This window comes from Neopsephotus bourkii, unplaced genomic scaffold, assembly GCF_033783945.1.
Source record: "Neopsephotus bourkii isolate Nb327-2 ecotype Australia unplaced genomic scaffold, CSIRO-AGI_Nbou_v1 NB_53, whole genome shotgun sequence".
In the NCBI taxonomy this organism is placed as follows: domain Eukaryota; kingdom Metazoa; phylum Chordata; class Aves; order Psittaciformes; family Psittacidae; genus Neopsephotus; species Neopsephotus bourkii.
This window is the reverse complement of record NW_026900570.1, coordinates 11624153-11646169: the sequence shown is the minus strand read 5'-3', so window position 1 is coordinate 11646169 and position 22017 is coordinate 11624153. Positions and strand designations below refer to the sequence as shown.

Below are 22017 nucleotides of genomic sequence, written 5' to 3'. Positions count from 1 at the left end.
TTCCAGGCACAAGAGCTGGGGAGCAGGAGCTGGCTGGTGCCTGGTTATACAGGGTGGGAATGCTGGGTCCAGGCAGCTGAGGCTGCTTGAGTTGGTGCCAGGGCTTGAATAGACTGGCACTGCCAGCAGGAGTGTGTGAGCAGCAAGTGGGACCCAGCTTTGTGAGGATCCCTTTTGAGAGGGCTGCAGTGCTGTGAAACTCAACACAACTCTGCGGAAGCTTTTCAAATGTACACGCTGTACTGCACCACTCATAGAGGCGGTGCATAGAGAAGGGATCACATTCATTTACTCATTTTCCAACACCTAAATCTCTTTATATTAATTGCACAACATCCACCAGTTTTGGCCAAAAAAAAAATGATGTATTTTTTTAAATACTTATCCTTTGCCTGTGTGGGGATCTGTATAGATTTCAACATTTTGTCTCCTTGTACAGATTTTGAAAACTGCAAGCACAGTAAAGAAAAAGAAAACAGCACAAATAAGTCACCTTAAGTCTGGGATTAACTGTCTGAGGTCTTAAAATAAAGGCTTCAGATGAACAGCTCCAAGACATAAGGGCTACCAGTGTGAGTGACAGCGGCAAGCTGAGGCCATTTCATTGTCTGGAACATTACATTTATTGCCCTGACACCTGTATCATAAAATTAAGTTTACTTTAGAACTTATTGCAGTTGAAATCCAAACTTGACAGTCAAGAGTGCCTTGAGAGGTTATGTTAAGGACAACAATTATTGTCAGGGAGTTTTTTTCCCCTCAACCGTTTGAAAACTAAGCCACATTTTACACATTATTCATGTGATAAACTGTATCTACAGCTTTCCAACAGAAAAGAAAAAAATTAATGAATTTGGCAAGTAGCATTTATTTTAGAAGTATTTTTGGGTACAGTGATGAAGCATATGATACTACTACAGCTGTGACATCAATATAATAATATGGATATATTTATTCAAGATAACATACCAGCCTTGTGGGGCAGAGTTGAAGAATACCTAAAACAGCATTCGCTTGGTCACTGGCTGCTGGTGGAACTTGTGACAACTCCACAATTATGTTGGTATTAACATTGATTAAAAATTACTACTTGGATTAATATTTTGATCTCCATAGTCAGCGCCTGTCTGTAGCTGGTTTCCTTTCATATACTCTCTACACCTTCCCTAAGGGCCCATTGCAATCCTCCTTTTTCAGAATTGCATGAGTCTTCTTAAAGGACATTTTAAATCACAGAATCAGAGCACGGTTTGGATTGGAAGGAGACATTACTGCTCTCAAGTAAATGCCTTAGTATTAGTTGTTGAGGATGGTCCATACAGTGGGTCTGTAATCTATAATATCAGTAGGTGTTCATGTGCTTTTTTCAAAGCAACTCTAATTCTGAACATAATTTTATGCAGAAAAATAAAGTAACTGCATCAATACAATGTTGTCCTCAGTTTAAAAAACCCACAATAAGGTAATGTGGAAATGTAAATGTAATACCCTACATTTTATTTGCAGCTGGTAGATTTTAATTTGAGTTAAACGCATGTTAATTAAAACACATTTCACCAGCTACTTATAAAATTAAGCACCACTTTGTCTGATGTTAGTAGAAGCAGGAAATTTGGAGTGATGTCTACTGCTACAGCTGTTTGCAGTCCTTATATAACAATCTCACCAGATGTGAGATTGATGTATCTGCATTTTGTCCTCTCCCGTGAATTGCAAGTGATCAAACAGGCAAAAACATAATGACAGGATGATTGGACAAGTTTAGCGTGAAGGGAATTGTTGAAGGCATTCATAAATCACTGCACAACCACACACACAGTGAAGGAAAATTTATTGTAATGTCTCAGATATGCAAAACCATTTATATCTACAATGAATTTCAAATACAAGAGTATTAATTGTAGAAAAGTCTTTGCCATGTCTTAACCAATAGTCTTTTGAAAGATGCAATACTATCAACCACACAAAACTGGGCATGTTTTATAAAAGCTAGGTGTGACAAACAAAGCAATGCCAGAACAAACATAGTTTTCCACAATTTTATTCTTGTTATTAAATTATCCTCATACAAATGACCTTTGCTGTGAAATACAGATGCTAGAAGGAGTAATCATCTATTTAAATGTAGCCGTATTGTAAAATGAGTGTGTTGGTGGAAGTTGCTAGAGCATCATCTGTACTTTGCTTTTTCTGTTGCTAGAGCCAATCTGCGAATGTTTGCTATGCAACCAGCTGCTGCCTCCTGCAGAGTTTCATCTGTAGAGCCTACCATAGGCAGTAAGAGCTAGCAAAAATACAAGAGACACAGTATAAGAAAAACTAATAGGTGTGCTACTATCTAAATAATATTCTAATCATATCTAGAACAGTGGCATGAATTTATCCCCACAAAAAATACTAAAATTCATATTAACATCACTGTTATATATGTAGGTATACTTATATATGTACACTTTTGTAAACATATATGTATCAATGCACACATAGTGCACAATGCTTTATATTTTATCCTATTTATACCTGTCAATTGATATTTTCATGTCTGCTTTTCTATTTATTGCATCATGCCTGTCTATTGGTTGTGACTTGGCTTTTTTTCTTGTAAGTAGAAATTGCATTTGCTTTATTTGAAATCATGGGTTTCCCCCAAGGAATACAAGTATATTTGTACATGCGCAAAAGTTTTAATAAATAAAGCCATGATTTTTTTTTCTTTTTGGCCTTGATCATGAAACTGGATCCATGTGAATGGACCCTTGTGTCACATTGACTGCAGTAGGTTTTTTTATTGTCACAGCAAACCACTCACATTAAAGTGCTTGGAAGGATACAGATCTGGGTGTATCAGTCCTACACATTTGCACATAAAAGCAAAAAGCAAAAGCTCAAGAAAGGTTCCAAACTTTTGGAGTTGATTCAGCTTTTCAGTCATGCCGTCTAGTCCTTTACTCTGGAAGTAATTCAGTTTTTTCCAGTGGAAATTCCCTTGGAATAAGGTACTGCTCAACACAAGTATGACATAAGACAGGCCCTGATGATAAAACATTTTTACATATCAGAAAACTATTAATAATGTTTTTGGATCTCACTTGTTCAGTGTGTTGTAAGTCAGTGACGCAACTGCAAATGCAATATATGTTGGAAAACAGAAGACTCTTGCTTAGCTTAAATCACCTCCATGCAACCCTTGGATCTCTGAAAATCTGCCAAGCTTAATGTGTGTTCAGGTATTTTGAAGCTCAGACAGCTCTAATTAAAACCTGTACTTTCAGTCTGCAATACTTCAGATTCTGTGTATACCCAAACAACATTGAGTCAAACCACAGAGAAATCTGTTATCACTCAACTCTGGTGCATATTTTTCATACAGCTAAAATATTACACAAAATTATGAACTGCTAAATATAAAAGCATAAATTGAATGCAGACACCAAATTCATATGCTACCTTTTTCTAACCTTCCAGCAGTCGTGAGGCAGGGGCCACAGCTGCACACATATGGCATCTGCTTAGAGAGATCAAAGCATTTTATACTTGAGGAAGTATTTGTGTTAGCCAAATGTACAAAACAAGCATCTTGCCAGTCACCTTTCACCCTCTGACCCCTACATGTAACTTTTAAGATTGCTTGTGATAGGCCTGAAATATGTCAGAGGAGTATTATGTAAATTAAGCATCAGATATGAATTTTTCTAGCAATTCTTCTTCCTATAATTTCCATTACTGTAATCTGGTATGTGGTTCTCAGCAACCTGATATAGTTGAAGGTGTCCCTCCTCACTGTGGGAGGGTTGAACTAGATGACATTTATAGGTCCCTTACAACCTGAACTGTTCTACGATTCTATGATTCCATGATTTTATGTCTATGTTACGAGTATCTAGATAAGAACTCTGAAAGTATGAACACTCCTGAAAGGATACGTCAGAGTTAAAACAATATGAGAAGAAATTATATGAGAAAGCTTTATGTTCTTTATTTGCGTGCACAAGCTGGGCCAGGGTCAGCAACTTCAACTGGAAGTAAGACCAAGGAGCACATCTCTGTAGTGATAAAGCTGCTCTACAAAGCACAAAGGTCAGAATGCAGGTCTTATTAGATGTTTAACTTCTCTTTTTTTTTTTTTTTAATTGAGAAATACTGCTGGATGATGATCTCTCTTCGTTGCTATTTCCCACCAGCTGATTTCTCATCAGCTTAGACTATAAAGTGCTTCTTTGGGTGCCTCACAACTTTCTTGTATAACTTACAGAATAAAACTGGTAGAGATACTTCACATCCTTGACTCAAAAACTAAAATATGTATGCACATACTGTTCATACAGTGGTTTTGGTAAAGCCATAGGTTTCAAATTTGGGGGCAAAGAAACTGTACGTCTTATGTGATTGTTCACTGCATCTTCGCAGACCTAATGCAAGTCTTTTTCAGTGTACTGAGTGTGAAAGTCAAACTTTCGTAATAATTTCAGCATAGGACCTGTTATCAATGCATAAGAGTGGAAGTTCATCACAGAAATAATGGTTTGAAGATAAATTATCTATCAGAAATACAGCAAAACCCAAAGATAGACCTTTGCCTTAATAATGACTGCATGTTAGGTAGGACTTTTTAAAGTTATTCATTTCTTCTTTCAGCCACCACTTCTTTCTAGGCTCAGAAGACTTAGGAAAGTAGGTATTTTTTTGTCACTTTCTGCAGAGCTCAACATTAAGCAATGACAATGCCTCTAGGGGAGGGTCTGTGCTTTTTGTCGCAGGTGTATTTTGGAAAATCAGGGTTAAATATCAAAAAAGAGCATACATGACACTGGATCAAAATAACCAAATAGATGCTTGAAGACATAGAGGTACTAATGCAACCAATGCAAACAGCAGTTTTTAGAAAGGTATCAAATACTGATTGTTCTCCTTCTGAGTTCAGGAGATCAAGGATCAGTTGCTCTCTAATTTGTTTTTCTTCTAAATCACTTGCCAGAGGTAACATCTGTAAGAACTGCCACATCATACAAAATCCTCTACTACACTGTGTCTCAGGATTTGCACAATATGCACAGTATGACTTCAAAGAAATTTTCTTGGAAACACAGTCCAATACAGTAGCTGCCTCTAAGGACTGAGGATATACAGCAACATTTGTCAGTTAACCCACTCCTTTTGTGCTAACAAAAAGACAGCTGAAGAGAAGATTATCAAGAATGAAAAATATTTTAATATAAGTGAGTAACTCCATATTTAGGAACCTAACTTTGAAGATTTATATATAAATCCTGCCTTAAATGAAATAAAATTTTATTCTTTTTGTATATAACAAGAAAGATACAATTCTTTCACTTCCTGACAGCCAATCCTTGACCCTTTCACGGGTTCAGTTCAATTTACTGGCAATTTGGGTCATACAATTCAGGTATGAAAATGTATTCATAGATAGTATACACACCCTATTCCTACATATTAGAAATATTTGACAAGTCCAGAAATCTTTCTTTTTTTTATGTGCCAGTACAATATAACATGTCCTTTTTCTTGATGCAATGCCCTTGAACTTCATGTATCCCTTCCTTTTACTGTTCAGGTATTGTTTTCTGACACATGTAAATGTTAACAGATGTGAGAAGCAGTAAAAAGCATGCGGTACAAATGCTTCTTTCTGGCACATACGAGGCATTTTCCATAGACAGAGAAAGCATTTGCAGCACTCTGTAGCCTTCATTTTCTGTTGGCAGGTATCTATATTCTAAGGCAAGAGTCCAAAATTTTTTGCACAGTTAGCACGTCATACCAGCAAATAAGCACAAATACAAGCTGTTTGGAGAACGTACAGAGCATATGTAGCGTTTCTGGGTTCCAAAAGCAAGCACAATGCACAGCCAAATCATTTAAATATTCAGAACAATTAAGATTTTGCTATTACTATCCCAGCTTTAAAAAAGCACAGAACTGTGATACTATATTAGGATTGCACGATCATAGAAAAATTCAGAAGGGAAGAGGTCTCAGGAGGTCTCTAGTCCAATGTCATGCTCAAAGCAGAATCAGCTATAAGGTTAGACCAGGTTGCTCAGAGTTTTATTCAGCCTCACCTTGAAAACCTCCAAGGATGGAGATGACACAATGTCTTTGGGCAACCTATTGCAGTGTTTGACTGTCATAGAGAGAAAGGTTTTCCCTGCACACAGTTACTATTATTACAGTTTATGCCTATTGTCTCTCATCCTTTTCCCATGCATCACTGTGAAAAGCTTAGCTCCATCTTTTTAATGACTGACCTCCTTGCCCTTCAGCCTCCTTGACTTCCCAGAGCCCTTCAGCAACTTTCCTTGTCACCAGCATCCAGGTAGAATACAATCCATTAACTACTTCATTCTCAGCTGGATCATCCAAACAGTTTTAATCCATTTGATTGTTCACACATCTAGACTATACAACATTGTAACTTGGGTCAACGTATGCTGTGGGAAACAGTTTTGAAACCCTTTCTAAAACCAAGGTAGATGACATCTACTGCTCTCCTCTCATCTACAAACTTAGACACATGGAGGATGACCAGTTGCTGTTTCAAATCATCTCCTTCTTGTGCCCAGAAATGTGTTCCAAGGGGGCTCCCTCCCTAATTTACCCAGATGCTGACCAGTCTGTACTGCCCCAGACTGGGAGGAGGAATTGCTGCTCTGAAGAGACTATTTGCAAACTCTTATTGTTGGCTTTTACACTCTCTGGCATGCCAAAGGTGTAACAAAATCACAGTCTTTTGTTTCTCAGGACAGCAGTAAAAGGTAAGGAGATAAGCTGTAATATTTTCTTGCAAAGTCATGTATCATGAATGATGCCATCTCCCACTGTCTGGAAGAACAGCTTCCTTCCACATAGTATCCTTACCATCACAAAATAACCAATTGAAAATGTTACTTCAAACAAGATAACACAAACATCAACATAAGAACCTGTAAAAGTGTCATTTCAAAATTGTGTGCATCCCTGGATGAGTAAGAAGAGTAATAAAAATGGGCTAGTAATTTTCTTTTCTACCAAGATGTTTTTCTAGATTTTTTCACTTCTACAAAAGAAGTAGTGCAAGGGGATTTGAAAGCAGAAAAATAGTAGACAACCAACAAACCCTTACTCCGATGAAATCTCAGGTGGTAGAGATGCTTCATGTACTGGTTACAATAATTTGTAAGTACCCATTTTCTTTTAGACAGAGTCACTGCAGCTTCCAGACTCAGAGGCGGGAAGCAGGAAACATAGGAAGTGATGTTTTCAGAAAGAATAGAGTTTTGCACATATTAATCTTTAAATAAAAGGTTAGTCATGTGATGTGTCTTCAGCAAGTTTTCCAAAACAGTGGAAAGTGTTAAACAATCCTGCTGGAAAGGGATTCCCTTGCTCATACAAAACGGATAAAACATCAGCCTATTCAATACTCCCAAGTTCTGTGAACATAGAAGCAAATAATGAATAAACTATAAAAAATACTTAATGCCTTTATTTATGGCTTCTTTAGGTCTTGTGTCCTATAAAACAAATTTTATTTGATTTCTTCTAATCAGAAGGAAATACGGACAAACTCTTTTGACAAGATTCATATCCATACTGGGAAGCTAGTCAGAGTTCACATAGAGCTTAACATTCCTGGAAATAAAGGCATTTACTTCAATACAACATCTTGTAGATTGACATAGCATTTCCAGTTGGTGGTAGGACTTGCCATTTTTTTTTTAATTTAGGTTTAGTATCTGACTTCTTTTACATGCAGCATTTCCTAAAGGATGCTAACTTTCTAACACTGTGATTTTCTAATTGTGCAACACTTCTTCTCCAAAAAAGACATTTTTCACATGCTTTTTATAAATCTAACCTAAAAGAAAAAAATACTTTAAATAAAAGCATATGGTAGAAGCTTATCCAAGAAAGTATCAGTCTAGATCCAGCCAGCATTTTCTAACTTTCAACACCATACTGCATACTGGAAAATATTAAAGCACCTAGTTTGAGCATTATGCTACACATATTCTTATTCTCATAAAATTAAATTATAAAGAATAAAACACACTCCACAATAAAAGCTTAATGAAGGTTAAGCTAAGTCACTGTTTCTCAAGTAAAACTCAGGCCAGTTTCCTGATTTCCTCTTTCAGCTGAGTGAAAGGGTAAGGCAACATGTACCACGCAACAGTCTCCTAAGAAGATGCTCATCTAAGTTCTGGGCATTTTCTGTTAATTTTCTCAGGTGGCACAAAGAGAATAGATTTTAGATATAAAGTCCTGTATGTCAGGGAACACTCTGACCTATCAGACATACAAAATCCAGTACTAAGAAAATCCAGTAAAGGCAAAAGATGGGCAGGGACCCTCACTGTAAGTCTGAGTGGCCACTCACACACTGTGCTGATTCCCTCTTGTATAATGTCTCTTCTCTCTGGGAACGAAGTCAGAGAAACCCCTGGTGTAGCCTAGTTCACTCGCTCTGCATGTAAAGAGGTGGGAGCTGAATCTTGCTGTCTGGGGTGGGGGAGATCCCATGAAGATTGAACCTGGCTTCTTTTCCTTTCCTCTCATTTCTGTCTTTCTTCCTCTCTCTCCCATGAAACACATCTCCATTCTGGCAGCCACGGAAAAAAGGATAACGACTTTTGGAGCCACTCAAGTGTGGCTTGAGGCATGAGGAGGTACAAAGAATGAAACTTATGCTAAGGTACACCTGAATATGGTGGTGATGAGCAGGCTAGCCGGGAGCTGTCCCTTAGAAAACCAGTGGAAGAGCATAGGGGCAGGCGAACCTGTACTATTCCTGCAAACAGGTGCAGGGCACATTAGGATGAGAAGAAACTTGTCTGCAGTTTGTGGCACACTTCCAGATTAAACCATCCCACCTATTGCAAGACAGGTGACTTGCTCTCAGCACGTTGTTACTTTTTCCTATGTGATGAAACAGCTGTTGGTAAGCTGAATCCCACAAAATGCTGGGAAACAAGAGAGAAAGAAGGTAGGGCTTCACAGATTCAGTGAAATATTCTGAACATATGATGAGTGGTACCTTACCATGAGATGTTTACTATTTCTTTAGAATACGCAGCTTTGGTGAACCTAAACTGATTTTATGCCATGATAGATTTGAAGTTTAAAATATGCCCCTTCTATGCAAAGACATAATAAATGGGCAAAGAACTCTGAATGACAAGGAGAAAGTTAACAGAATTCGAAATGGTTAAATATAAAATAGTATAAAAAATGTAAACTTGCAGGCCACTTTAAAATACAGTAAGTTTAAAGGTTATCCCATCTCAATGCATTATTTATAGGACTTTAGGGGATATTTATAACATTTTCAGATGTAAATCTAACTAAATATAAAGTACCATACAAAGATGATGTAGCTAAATGAAATTTGTAATCAAAAGTATTTCTAATCTTTAAAAGGTACAGTTATATGTAACCAGTTGGAGTCCTTAAAGTTCAAATCTACATTCAGCTGTAAGATGTTCGGTGTGATATTAAGACAGAATCCAACCACCATGAACATTCTGATGTGCAAAAAGTCTTATGGGATATGAAATTCATCCCACAAAGAGGAATAGGCAGATCTGATAATCCAGAAGTGATGAAGACCAGGGTATTACAGCATATTTTTATTTGAACTCCTTTCTCTATTTTATTTTTATTTCATTGTAGTTTTCAAAAGAAGATTAACATATAAAAGAGTTTTGGTGGGATAGAGAGAATAACTAACTTTTTTTCGTAATGTCAATGGAATGATATTTTTAAAAAGATGTTTTCAATTCACTGTAAATTAATTTTATTAGGATTAAAACAGGAGCCTGCTTACTTACTGCATAGTGGACAGTCAAAGCAGTAAATGTGTCATGTATGTTCCTTTCCTTTCACAATTTGTTTAGACGCAATAACATGTAGGGGACTATCCTTCCCTTATATTGGTGCTAGCCTATTCAGTCTTTCTTCTTTCTATTTCTATGTCCTTTTTCACACTTTGCTTTATTTCCATTTTACAGAGACATGGCTTTTACCTTGCCTTTCATTTTTTTACTGAGAGGTACTGTAGGAATTGAGAAAGAATTGCTAATTCTGTTCTGGTTTTCCAAATTTGTTAACATTACTATCAATATGAATACTATCATTTTGTCTATCTCTTACAGTAATATGAAGATCATACAAAAGTTAAGAATGGGCAGTTGCAAACAAACTATCAGCAGCAAGTCAGAGGAAAACAAGGAGGTTTAAGCTGTCCATTCACATACTGAAGGGTTCTGCTTGATGTCTCAGCAATACCATGAAAAAAGTATGTTTTTTTTTCTCTGGTTTGTCTGATATTCCTGAAATGCACTATAAGTAGTCTGTCTTTGAAGAGAACATTGAACTGCAGCAAAGAGACACCATGGTTCCCGGACCAGTGACAAATTTTGCAATGTTTAGCCAAAGTTGCATCTTACCCCTAGAACAGGGTACAAAATCTGACTGTAGTGGTATGTTAAAAGTATGATAGGTCTACTCGTATGCGTGAACTGACTTCCAAATTCTCTTCTGTATTCAATTCCAAGCGCTGATTTTGATCTTTAAAGTTAATCCAGCTTTAGGTCCAATGGTCCAAATGTCTGTCTTTCTGCCTACATATGATCATTTATAAGCAAAACCAGTGGGGTGCTTTTGCTAGTAAACATTACATATCAAAATCTACAGATAGAAGCAGGATGTTCTCAGTGTAAATCAATACACTAGCATTTATTTCACATAAGGAGTCAGGGTATTTTAAAGCTGGTTGTTGGTTTGGTGTTTTTTGTGGCATGCAAGAAGACTGATCTATAATCTCATGGGTTTAGATTTGTGGGTGGCAACAGTGCATATATTTACATAAACTGAAAGATGAGTGAGTTGTATTGTTCACCTTATAGTCTGTTTTTAGACTAGTAAATGTACTAGAAAATGTTCAATTAGGACATAGTATAAGTAAATGTATAGACAGTATGAACACATCTCAGCTTTATTCATACAAATATGAGTATCTGAATGTGATGAAGCAAGAAATAAGTGAGGGCTGTTCATGGGCAAATATCTGTGCATAACCCACACATTAATTCATATTTGTTATTTGCTTAGATTTGAATGTATGATAACAGAGAATTAAATATGTGATATCAGAAAGAAAGGAAAGCAACAATGGACATGGAGTGGAAGTTACTTTTCAAGACTGTCAAACTGCTTGTTTTTTTCTCAATAGAGAAAAGCATAAGAAATTACTTTATACTGATGAGTCAACTTCCTATAATCAACCCAAATATTTGAGTCATTTGAGCATTTCTTTATGAACGGAGTCTGATACAAGGGTCATAAAGTATATTTACTAGTAATGGAAATTTATGTGCTTTTCTAAAGTCTGTGTTGTGGAAAACCATTACCACATAGACTTACTGTGACAGAGAAATGGTTTTGGTTTTGGTGATTAAAACATGAGAGGGGGCTTGAACTAGTACTCTATTCAGGTCATATTCATCCAAAGCATTTGTGATTTGCATGGAGTTCTCTGTAGAGGAGTTAGATTTTTTACTTTTTTTTTTTTTTTAATAAGCAAAACATGCCTACAAAACCACTCAAGGACTCACTCTGGCCACAACCTGCTCAAGTGGCTACTGGATTTTGGGAGCTTTGTGAGATCAGAGATTCCTAAAGACACTGTGTAGCCTACAAGCAAGTAATAATGGTACCTGCCTGCCTGACTTGTGTATGCCAGACAGGAAACACTGGAGGCCTTCATCTGTTTCCTTATTCACTAATAGAAGTTAAATTTAAAAATTTCCTCTGATTAAAGTCTGTTTCTCACCTTTTTTATTGAGCAATTGCTCAACTTCAATTCCAAGCTTCAAGTTTTGGGAATGTTTTTGGCTTATTCGTTTGCAGTGCTTTTTTAGCTTTATAAAAACAAGGTTATAACTGTGCTTGGGCAAGTGGAGGTTGTAGCACATGTATAAAAACTCTGGTTAAAGCATGCGGGGGAAGATGTGAAAATCAATTTCCTAAACCCATGCAGCTCTGCTTTAATATAGAAACAAAAAATATCATGTGGGCCTTCTAGCTGAATGCTACCACTGCAAAAGGTGAAAAGAACCATGATTAATACTCAAAACATAGAATATTAAATAATAAACATGAATAACAGGGAGGTTACTTTGTATATCAGGTAGGATGAAAGAGTTGGAAAGGTTGGCTAACTAGCTACTCAAAATATTATTTCACAATGGACATTCTTGGGTAAGTACGCCACCTAATTATAACACTACCACCTAATTATAACAATATGTGGAAGCTGGTGTAAGATAAAGCACTACTCCTACACAGGGAACGTATGCTCTTTTTCATCAGTTCCCAAGTCGAAGAGGCTACTTTTTCAGGAAAACAGTGCACCACATGCTTGAGTCGTGATGCAATTAAAGAACTTAACATCCTTTCCTTTGTGCAGAATATTGGCGTTTGTCAAAGAGTGTTTTCTCAAAATACAGGTCCCTTATACATACTTGTGATGTTAAAGAATTAGAGTAGCAGTTTCCTCCCAACTCCCCAGGAAGTCAACACAAATAAGTAAGTAACTCCTACATTCAACTGCAACTTATATGAGAATTCCTGGACTACAATAAAAAGAGCAGAAAGATTGATCAGTAGCAAACCCAAGATCAGTCAGGGATTCAGGGTGTCCCTAGCTGTCTTACACTTTTCTATCCAAATTATTTCTGAGGAGTTTATTGCCTTGCCCAAGTACATAGACATCTTTTCAGTTCTAACAGATAGTCCCTGGCAGTCCCCTTGCATCTGCTGCACATGTAGTGCGCGGTACTGCACAGTGTAGTAAATCCTATTTTTTTCACGAAAGGTTAAACCTTTGTATTGAGTTATGATGTACTTGCACAGGAGACGTGACCTCCATGGGTCAGCATCATGAACTGCAGTTTGCAATTGGCTAACGTCCCTACTACCATGAAGAGCTTTATCACCAGCAAAGTTTGCAACCTCACCCTTGACTACCCTTCATATTATCATGTATGGAATACTTAATGGAAAATTAGCTGCAAAACTTGATCCTAATTCCTACACTATGATTCCTCATTTTAAATCAGTTATTTATCCTTCTTAGGACTTCACCTACTTACAGCATAGCAGTAAGTAGAGATTTTGGTGAAAAGTGCTTGAGTTCTCCTTTAAAATCCAAGCATGTTCAAGTCCACATTTCCAAATAGCAATAGGATTATTGCTCATGAGCAGACTATACAAATGATGAAAAGACAAAATACTTTGAGAAGCAAAAGACTAACACTCTCTGTACAGTGAATGTCCAGGAAATCCAGTACAAAAGTATGACACACCTTCTTTAGATACATACACACTCCTTTAGCCTACAATGCCCCTGGAGTCCAGCAAGTGCCTCTCTTTGGAATTCTGCAATGGAGCTAATCTAGTCTAATAGCTGTTAGATTTATGCAGATTGCACAGATATAATGTGCAAAGATAAAAAGAGCAAATTCAGGACAGAATACTCACCAGCCTCATGCCGCCTGGCAGCCTTGTCAGGTCTTTAGACTTTGTGCCAAAGTACAGAACACTGACCAGGAACATTAATACTAGAACCCATCCCATAATGTACGCATTGCAAATTGACTTTTCCTTAGGATCTTTACCTTGAAAGTGACAGCAATAAGATGTGCCATATTACTTAAAAGGCCATATTACTCCAAAGACACCGCAGAGTGCTCTTTGAAATAGCGACATAAAAGAGATTACAATGACTAGGGCTTGAAGCCAATTTGCACTGGTGATTAATTCTACAGGAAGAAGGAAAAAAAGTTTTTATAGATGGCAACAATGAATACATAATCCAGTACATTAAGGACTTCTGAGTGACAATTCAGCCTCTACTTACACATCTGTATACATATGCATGTGTATGTGTGCATATATATATATATGCATATTGTTCTTGATATTTCTCATGTTCAGCTGCTTTGAATAGCTCCTTCCATAGATGGAACCTATTTTTGATCAGCTGCATGCCAAAAATAATTACCTGGCATTCTGCCCTTGTGCATTAAGCCAAATATCTCTCAATTAAGAAAACTAATTTTAATATCTGACAATTTAGCTAAAATACTATTCCATAAAGATAACAATATTTGAACATTCTGCTTTCTTATTATTGCCAAATTAGAAAGAAACATTTCACACAGTCACAAGGATAAGACTGGTGGAGGGAGCTAAACAATTGCGTGTTTCTGTGGTTTGGAAATAGTGCCAAGTCGGAAGGAAAAGACATTCTCTGCATTTTCTAAAGCAAGATAAATACAGAAAAGAAATATAGATGAAAGATGGAACTGCTATCTATGGACTCTGCCAGATTCCTTGGCTTTTTGGCACACCTACTGAAGCTGGCAGACTTAGCCAGTAGCAATCTTTTCCATTAAAAGGAGCAGCATATATTTCTGTTAAACACACTTTGTTTGTGCATTTCTAAGCTTCAAAAATGTCTGTGTAAAATTTTTTTTTTTTTAATGATTCCTTCTGTACAGTTGGCTGCAATTGCACTTATTTGAAGCGGCTCATTTATCACTGAGAGAGCTGCAGGCCACGGCTACTGTTAAGCAGCTCCAACAAACCTACAGCTTAGTGGGACAAGCTTCTTTTTATAAGACTAAAAGATGTTTAAAATGTGCCAAGAGGAGCTTTATGCCAGCCTCTAGGTTTGTTATCCAAATGTTACTAAATCAGAGGTCTTCTGAAGCACAGTATTTGGGCAAAGATAAGCTGATCTCCGTTAGGCTGCTGTTTTTTCCCATCCAGGATCAGCCAGATTTTAACAGAACACTTGCTACGTATCATAAACTTTAGTAATGTGAAATTTTGAAAAACAATTTAAAGTCTGAGGCTTAATCTACACTGAAGCCAAACTTCATTACCTTTGGCAACTGTGCAAAAGCAACATGTTTTACATGTAAGTATGCCTACTTTATGAATGGTGAAATGTTGCTTATTATGAAGGTAAAAGCTTACCGGTTTCTACCTTCTGGAGCTGAAACTGTAAGGAAAACGTTCACACCTGCCAGTTGCTAACACAGTAGAAATTGCAGTGGTGTAATGTTGTCACTTTTTGTGAATCCTTCTGACATCAAACAAAATATGCCAGTATTGGACTTAGTTCATGGAAAATCTTATATCTGAAATTTTACAGTATGATGTGATCAATATATTTGTGGGTGAAGGGATTGGCATACTTCCTGTAGACAATAGGCATGAAGAAATTTTGCCATCTAGTGCCCTCTTTCTTGACATCCAAGAACCGTAACAACTAATTTACAAAAAGCAACAGGCATCAGCTTGGAGCATGTGGCAAATGCTGTATCTACAGCTTGAACTATGAAACCTGAATAGAGCCAACCACGGCAGCTAACAAGCGGGTTCTTCAAAACTTAAAATACAAATATGAAAATGTAAATATGCAAATACATACCATTGTACCTGATAATATTATTGTAGAGACATTATACAAAATATTTTGGATAGATTTATAAAGATCTTCTCTTAAACCTTACTTCATAATGTGAAACTCTATATTCTGCATTCATTGTTCTCACCAAAGGCCTCCCACAAAAACAACCAACCTCAGCCAAATACTCCTAAAGAGTAGGCGCCAATACTTCTGTATTTTATATTCTAAAATCCATATATATATATGGTTTGTGGAAAAAAGTTTTTTTAGAATGTGTTTAGCAGAAAAAACTAGCAATTGTCATCCATATTTTGTAATTCACATCTATTTATTTCAAAAATATGGTCTTATGAAAGTCTTTTCACCTAAAACGGTTAGCCAAGACTTCTTTTTATGACTTTAACAAACAATGACCAATATTCTGTAAGCTCTGCACAATAAAATACACAACATATATATTTAATACAGTCATTATAATAAAGTATAAAAGAACTCACCAAATGTTAAATCTACATTTCACAATAACTTTCACAAATCATGGTTAAATCAACTGGTTTTATATCTTAGATTAGGAGGAATGGAACAGCCTTCCTGTGATTAACCTTTCTGCCACTACAAAAAGAACTCAGAAAAATATGGACACCTATTATGAATTTACCATAGAGTTCAGAAAATCATTATAGCCTTCATTGTCCCTCCCCCATAAAAAAAACCCCAAGCAAAACACAGACTGAAAAAAAACCTAACGCACCTCTTGACACTATAGTCTGATGAGAAGACAGGAACAAATCTGATGAATTAGCATCCCCAGTGAAGTTCCTGTAAGCTACAACTGATATTCTAGAAGACATCCATTAAATGTTTCATAACATTAAGAAAATGGAGCACTTCGATGTTGTGCAAATAATTCAATAAAGCAGACCACAGAGTAAGGCTAAAGATCAATTTTATGCACTGGTAGGTTGGATAGACACTTTCAATATTTAAAAAGTCAGAAAGTGAATGGAAAATTTGATCTTCTGCATTCCACATATGTCCCGTAATCATTAAGTTAATGCTTCCTCATGCCCCAAAATAATTCTGTATATATAATGGAATAAAAACATGAGAAAATGGACTTGTTTGTAGTGTACCACAGCAATACTGTCTTTAAACAACTTGTTTAGATACTAAAAGCAGCTCAGAACAATCCAGAGTTACAGAGACTAATTTACTCTGACTTTGTGTAGTCTTCAGCAGACATACACACACAAAAAACTGCCAACAGCACCAGTTATGGTTCCTATATGTCATAAAAGCCTTAATGTCTGGGTGACTGGTACTATCCAATGGTCCTTGGTTTTCACAGAAAACTTACAGTCAATATTTGGTCTTTATGTTTTACTTACTATAATTGAGTTGTAGCTATGAATTAACAGTAATTGTATCTTGGTTTGCTTGAGCTATGAAAAATGATCAATAATACAAGTATTTTATTTTTTTACTCCACCACTCTATTCATGTTTATTCACCTCTGCCTTGTTGCATACTACATTTAAAGTTTTCTGGAGTGTTCTTCCTCTATAAGTATACATCTGTCCCAGCAAAGCGAGCTACCTATCTGTGATCAATGGCTTTATGTATAATCACATTACACAAAAAATAAATGAATAAATAGAAAAAATAATACTTTTACTTTTTATTATTCAATTAGTCCAGAATCTGAGCACAAATTTTAAGTCAGAACATCAAGAAATCTTCATATGAGATACTGAGAAGATTTCATAAATGCTTTAGAATAGTTATGTACTATCTGAACAGGTACTTGCAAATAACATCATTTCATTGGCAAGCAGAAAAAGCGTTTTTTAGTTTCATTGTTTGCAATCAAAGACACTGATATTCTTTTTGCAGGCCCTAATCCATTTGTGTCTACATAATTCAAAAGTATTTACCACTTTCCCAGCCAGTGAAAAACTTCTTTTTTGAAGGAGTGTCTGTGTGTAAAGAATCTTATCTCTGCTCAACCTCTATTGTGGAGAAGCAATATTTAGTTTTAAAGGCAGTACAAAAAGAGCCAATGATTGGTTTCTTAAAATTTTCCTCTCTAAAACAATAAAATGCTTAAATAAATTTTGTGGCTGCTTTTAAATCATGAATTATTCTTACAAAAATGAGAGGAAACTCATCTGACATTTATAAAGTGTATTTGTCTCCTGCCAACAAAAAAAAAAAATAAATCAACTTATATCACAAAGTCTAAATTCGCTGGTGATTTATATTAACAACATTACCTAATTCTAACTCCTGTGTATGAAGGCAAACGTTATAGCATGCGAACGTTTAACCTGGGGAACAGTTTCCAAAAAGACATGGAAGTCAATGTAGAAAGCTGGCCTAATACAAACTTTGAGGGCAATACTGTGGCCAAACAGAATCATGAAAATCTCTGATGTTCAAACAGAGCTTATACAGAAATAGGGAAGTTATTTTACCTGTTTTAAGTATTCATAAAGATATTACTGGAATACCAAATTCTGTTCTGAATTATGTTAAAATTCAGTCCAAAAGGGAAGTCCAAAAATAAAAAATTGAAGCTGACATACAAATATAATTAAAGAATTAAGAAGATTTCCATCAGAGACTACACTTACTTAACTAATTAAAAAGATTACAATGTGACAAGTATTTGATCTTGCTCAGTAAGAATGTGTATGAGAGTAGCAGCAAATATAGAGCTTTCCAGTTTACCAAGCAACAGTATCATACATGTAATTGCATAAGATAAAGCTAGACAAACCTTAGACTACAAATAAGGTGCAAATGTTTTTGCAGGGAAGGTATTTAACTGCTGGAACAAGTTATGATGGCTCTATTGGATTTTCCATCACTGGAATTTTTTAAGTAAAGAGTCAGTGTTTTTCTAAAAGATATACTCTGTTCCAAACAGAAATAAATTGAAGCAATGTCTCTGGTTTGTATGAGCAAGGCTAGTCAGACTAGATCATTAAAATGACCCCTTCTAATATTACAATGTATGTACCTACGATTATTTATCACAAGAACAGTGTCCAGTGTACCTGACTAGAATCTTATTTAGGCTTTTTAAATATTGGTGCATTACCTTTCTTCCAGCCCTACAACTTCTGCTGTACAGCAAGCTTGTTGAAAATCAACATTCAGAAGGATATTCATTTAAATTCAGCTGTCTGAAAGCTAGCTGTTTAGTCTGAGATAGTCACCCAGGCCCTTTCTCTACTCAGTGGAGAAAACTAGGCACTTTCATAAGTCTGTTCCTTCCAGATACCTTGGGCATCTATCTTCACCTAGGACAAGTCTGCAGGTCCTTCTTTTCTTTCCATTAACTACAGAAGGTGTTGTAGACTACTTTAAACTCCATACCTAAAAGTGGACAAAGTTTAGATGAAAGGAATACATCCTTAATACTCCAAAGATCTTTTTTGGAATCCCTGGATTCAAAGTTAGGTAGATTCACTAATTTAAAACATCTGGCTCCATTAGATTATGTTCAAAGTGTGCTTCAGTTACTGCTGGGCAGACAGTGTTTCATCACCATCATAGCATACAGATACATCTCATCTGTATATTTCTGGAGAAAAAATAAATTATTTTTTTTAAAAGCTCTTTCTTATTGCACTATTATTCAGAATTCTGTAATTCCTATCTAATAATGAACTGGACTGTATATTCATTTAAACACATTCTCCACTGCCTTGGGATGGAATTCACCCTATTAAACATGGATACCTACAATGTAGTTGTGCAGATCTGAACTTTGAACCTGCACTCCCATGATAACCAAAGGAGACCAGAAAATACTGTCAGTAGAGGCTGAGGTGCCTTACCTTTGCATAAATGTCAAAATTAGAAAAGATGAAACACAGTGAAAATCTATTCCTCTTCCTTGACTGTTATTAAGAATTTGGGTGACTATTGCAGATTGGCATGTCCACATGTAAACATTTAAAGTTAAGATCAACTTTGACTCCAATGAATTTTGTTCTTCCACAGGCTGACTGTGGGTGCTTATTTTCCCTTGTTCTTCTTTTTTTCATTACTTAATATTCTCGGCAGAGGTCTCATTAGCTTCATAATAAAAGACTTGCCTAAACTCTGTAGGTGATGAGGCCATTCAAACTTCCCAGGCCTTCTTCACACAAAAATAATAATGATATTCCACAAAACCAAATCCTTAATATCACTTAGAAATCAGAAATAAACTTCCACAACAACAGGAATTAACTTCCACAATAGATTACCTTTCATCTTTCTTCATTTGCAAAGAAAGAATGACCAGGGATAATCAGTTTCATGTTTTTCACTTGTATATATTTTGAATCTTTTTAAATATCTGAAGCCTTTTAGATGGTATAGTATGAGCAACTTCATAAATGCCTATGCACACCACTATCCTCACTCACTCACTTCAGAAGCATATCCCAATTTATAGCTTGCCAATATAACCAAGAAAAAGTATGACACAGAGAATCACTGGTATTAGTGATTAGTATTAGTTAGACAAAATGACATGGTCTCTAGGACAATTATTTAAATATTCCTTCAGGATCCTCAGAGGACTTCAATTCTTCCTTTAAAAGATGTTTAGACTATTTTTTTCACTACTAAAGTAGTTGTACTTCCTCATCTGTGTGTCCCTTGCAGAACAGTCTTTCCACAATTCAGCTCAAAAGATCATCCCTATAGAATATCCTGTGCTCTTTAGTGGATAGTTGAAGATTTTTCATGAACAAGCTTGATTGTTCTAAGACTTCAGCAGCAGTCAGCTATAGCTGGACAACTTTGTTCTTTTTCAACAGCAACATTTTAAGAGAGAATTTCTGATGTTTCTACGAAGAACCTGGTAATGGCTGGGTGCGTCCAGTTGTCTGTGACTTTGCCTTTTTTTCTTCCCTCTAATTGTGACAGACTCCAAATGTGAAGAACATTGCCTGGTACTGCTACTTATCTTGGCTATAAACTGCCAGTCCTCTCCCTTAGTCTGTGGACAGCTATCTCCAATTTTGAATTCAGGTCAAAGCCTGTTCCTTAGTCTGATATCTAAAAATTTCTCCTGCTTTCTAGTGTCCCACATGTCATTACAGGGTCGCTGAAAATACAAATCTCTTTTCCAGCACAGTCACAAATTTTTACTTCAGAAAGAGGAAATGTTTTCTGGTGTTTGGTAGAAACAAAGCATTGATCCATCTGTCACAGATAATAACCATTATTTCATTCCCAGTTTTAAGAATATTGAGTGTGGATCTCAACATAAATGAAAAACTTTATAAAACTGTGTTTCTAAACTTCCTCCAAAATGGCCGTGTTTATCTACTCAGAATTTCACGTGGCAATTGATATACACCAGTTATTTCCCAACCTTTTTGTCATATACCCTTGCTTGAGAAAACTGAATGGATTTTGGGTGCAGTTACAACTAGGTAAAAAATTGGAACACTTTCTCTCACAACTGTGTTCATATACCTGTTGTTTTGTGATTAGCAAATATTGTTTGCAGCAGTGGCAAAATGTGAAATACAAGAATCTGGCTGAAATTACTTTCTCTATATGTTTTTATTCCTGGTTTCCTGAACAGAAACATGTATATACACATCGCTCAGTGAATGGTCAGAAAGTATGATGCTTTGAGAAAGTCTCTGATGAGCTGTTCAAGCTCTTAGCAACTGTGTCATTCATGCAGAGTAAATGCTCCCCTGAAGCATCAGACTTTCTGTGCATGTTATCAATGTGCCAGAATTGAAACTGCTCACAATAAAGTGCACTATCATTACTGCAGGCATAAATTCAACATTAACAACACTGCATAGGAAGTCAACTCTTACTTTCAATATGTTTACCTGAACACAAAGTAAAATGACAAGTCTGTATGATGGTGAACTTTTCAGGAAATTTATGAAAATTAAGAACTCCTATCATCTCCACCTCTAAGGTCATAATCCTTGTCTCTCCTCTGCCAAAGGAATAATTCTTCTGACTTTAACTAGGGAGATAAATCTTTGCTACACAAATCTTTTTGAGAGAAAAATTCTTTCTAAAGTAAGGTCTTTGCAGCAGATGCTTGTAATTAACCACTAAAATAAGAATTTTTATAAGTACCTGCAGAATTAAACAACTGCTGGTAAACTAAGCCTTTGTATTATTCTATCTTGCTTTGTCCCCAGATCCAGTTACTCTCTGTTCCTAAGTGACTTTCTGCATTACTAGAAAACTATCCATTTAGATAACCCAACTCCTTTTGCAGAAGTCATTTGGGAATAACAAAATGGTGATGTGACTGATGTCACTACTGATCGGGTCAGAGTCATGCACTATAGAGGTGAATGTCCACATCATATTTCCATTCCCAGCAATCACCTAACTATAGTATCTTTAGCACTAAAATATGGTTCCCTAATCCATTACTCAACCAAACATTTTTAGAATGAAGTTCAGAAAATGTGAAGTACACAGCCGTATTCAAGAACTATTTCAAATGAAAGATCTCTTCTCTTGACCATACCAAGTCCCTTTGATTGATTATC

At 36.1% G+C, this 22017-nt stretch overlaps 1 protein-coding gene across 1 annotated transcript in view; it reads right to left on the bottom strand.

Moving 5' to 3' along the window:
- Positions 1-929: 929 nt before the first annotated feature.
- The window catches only part of ODAD2 (outer dynein arm docking complex subunit 2), an 85649-nt gene continuing 64561 nt past the window's right edge, over positions 930-22017 (bottom strand). The window contains 1 exon segment of the mRNA XM_061350923.1: positions 930-2284. Within this exon segment, the coding sequence (XP_061206907.1) occupies positions 2171-2284 (114 nt within the window). The 3' untranslated portion in view covers positions 930-2170.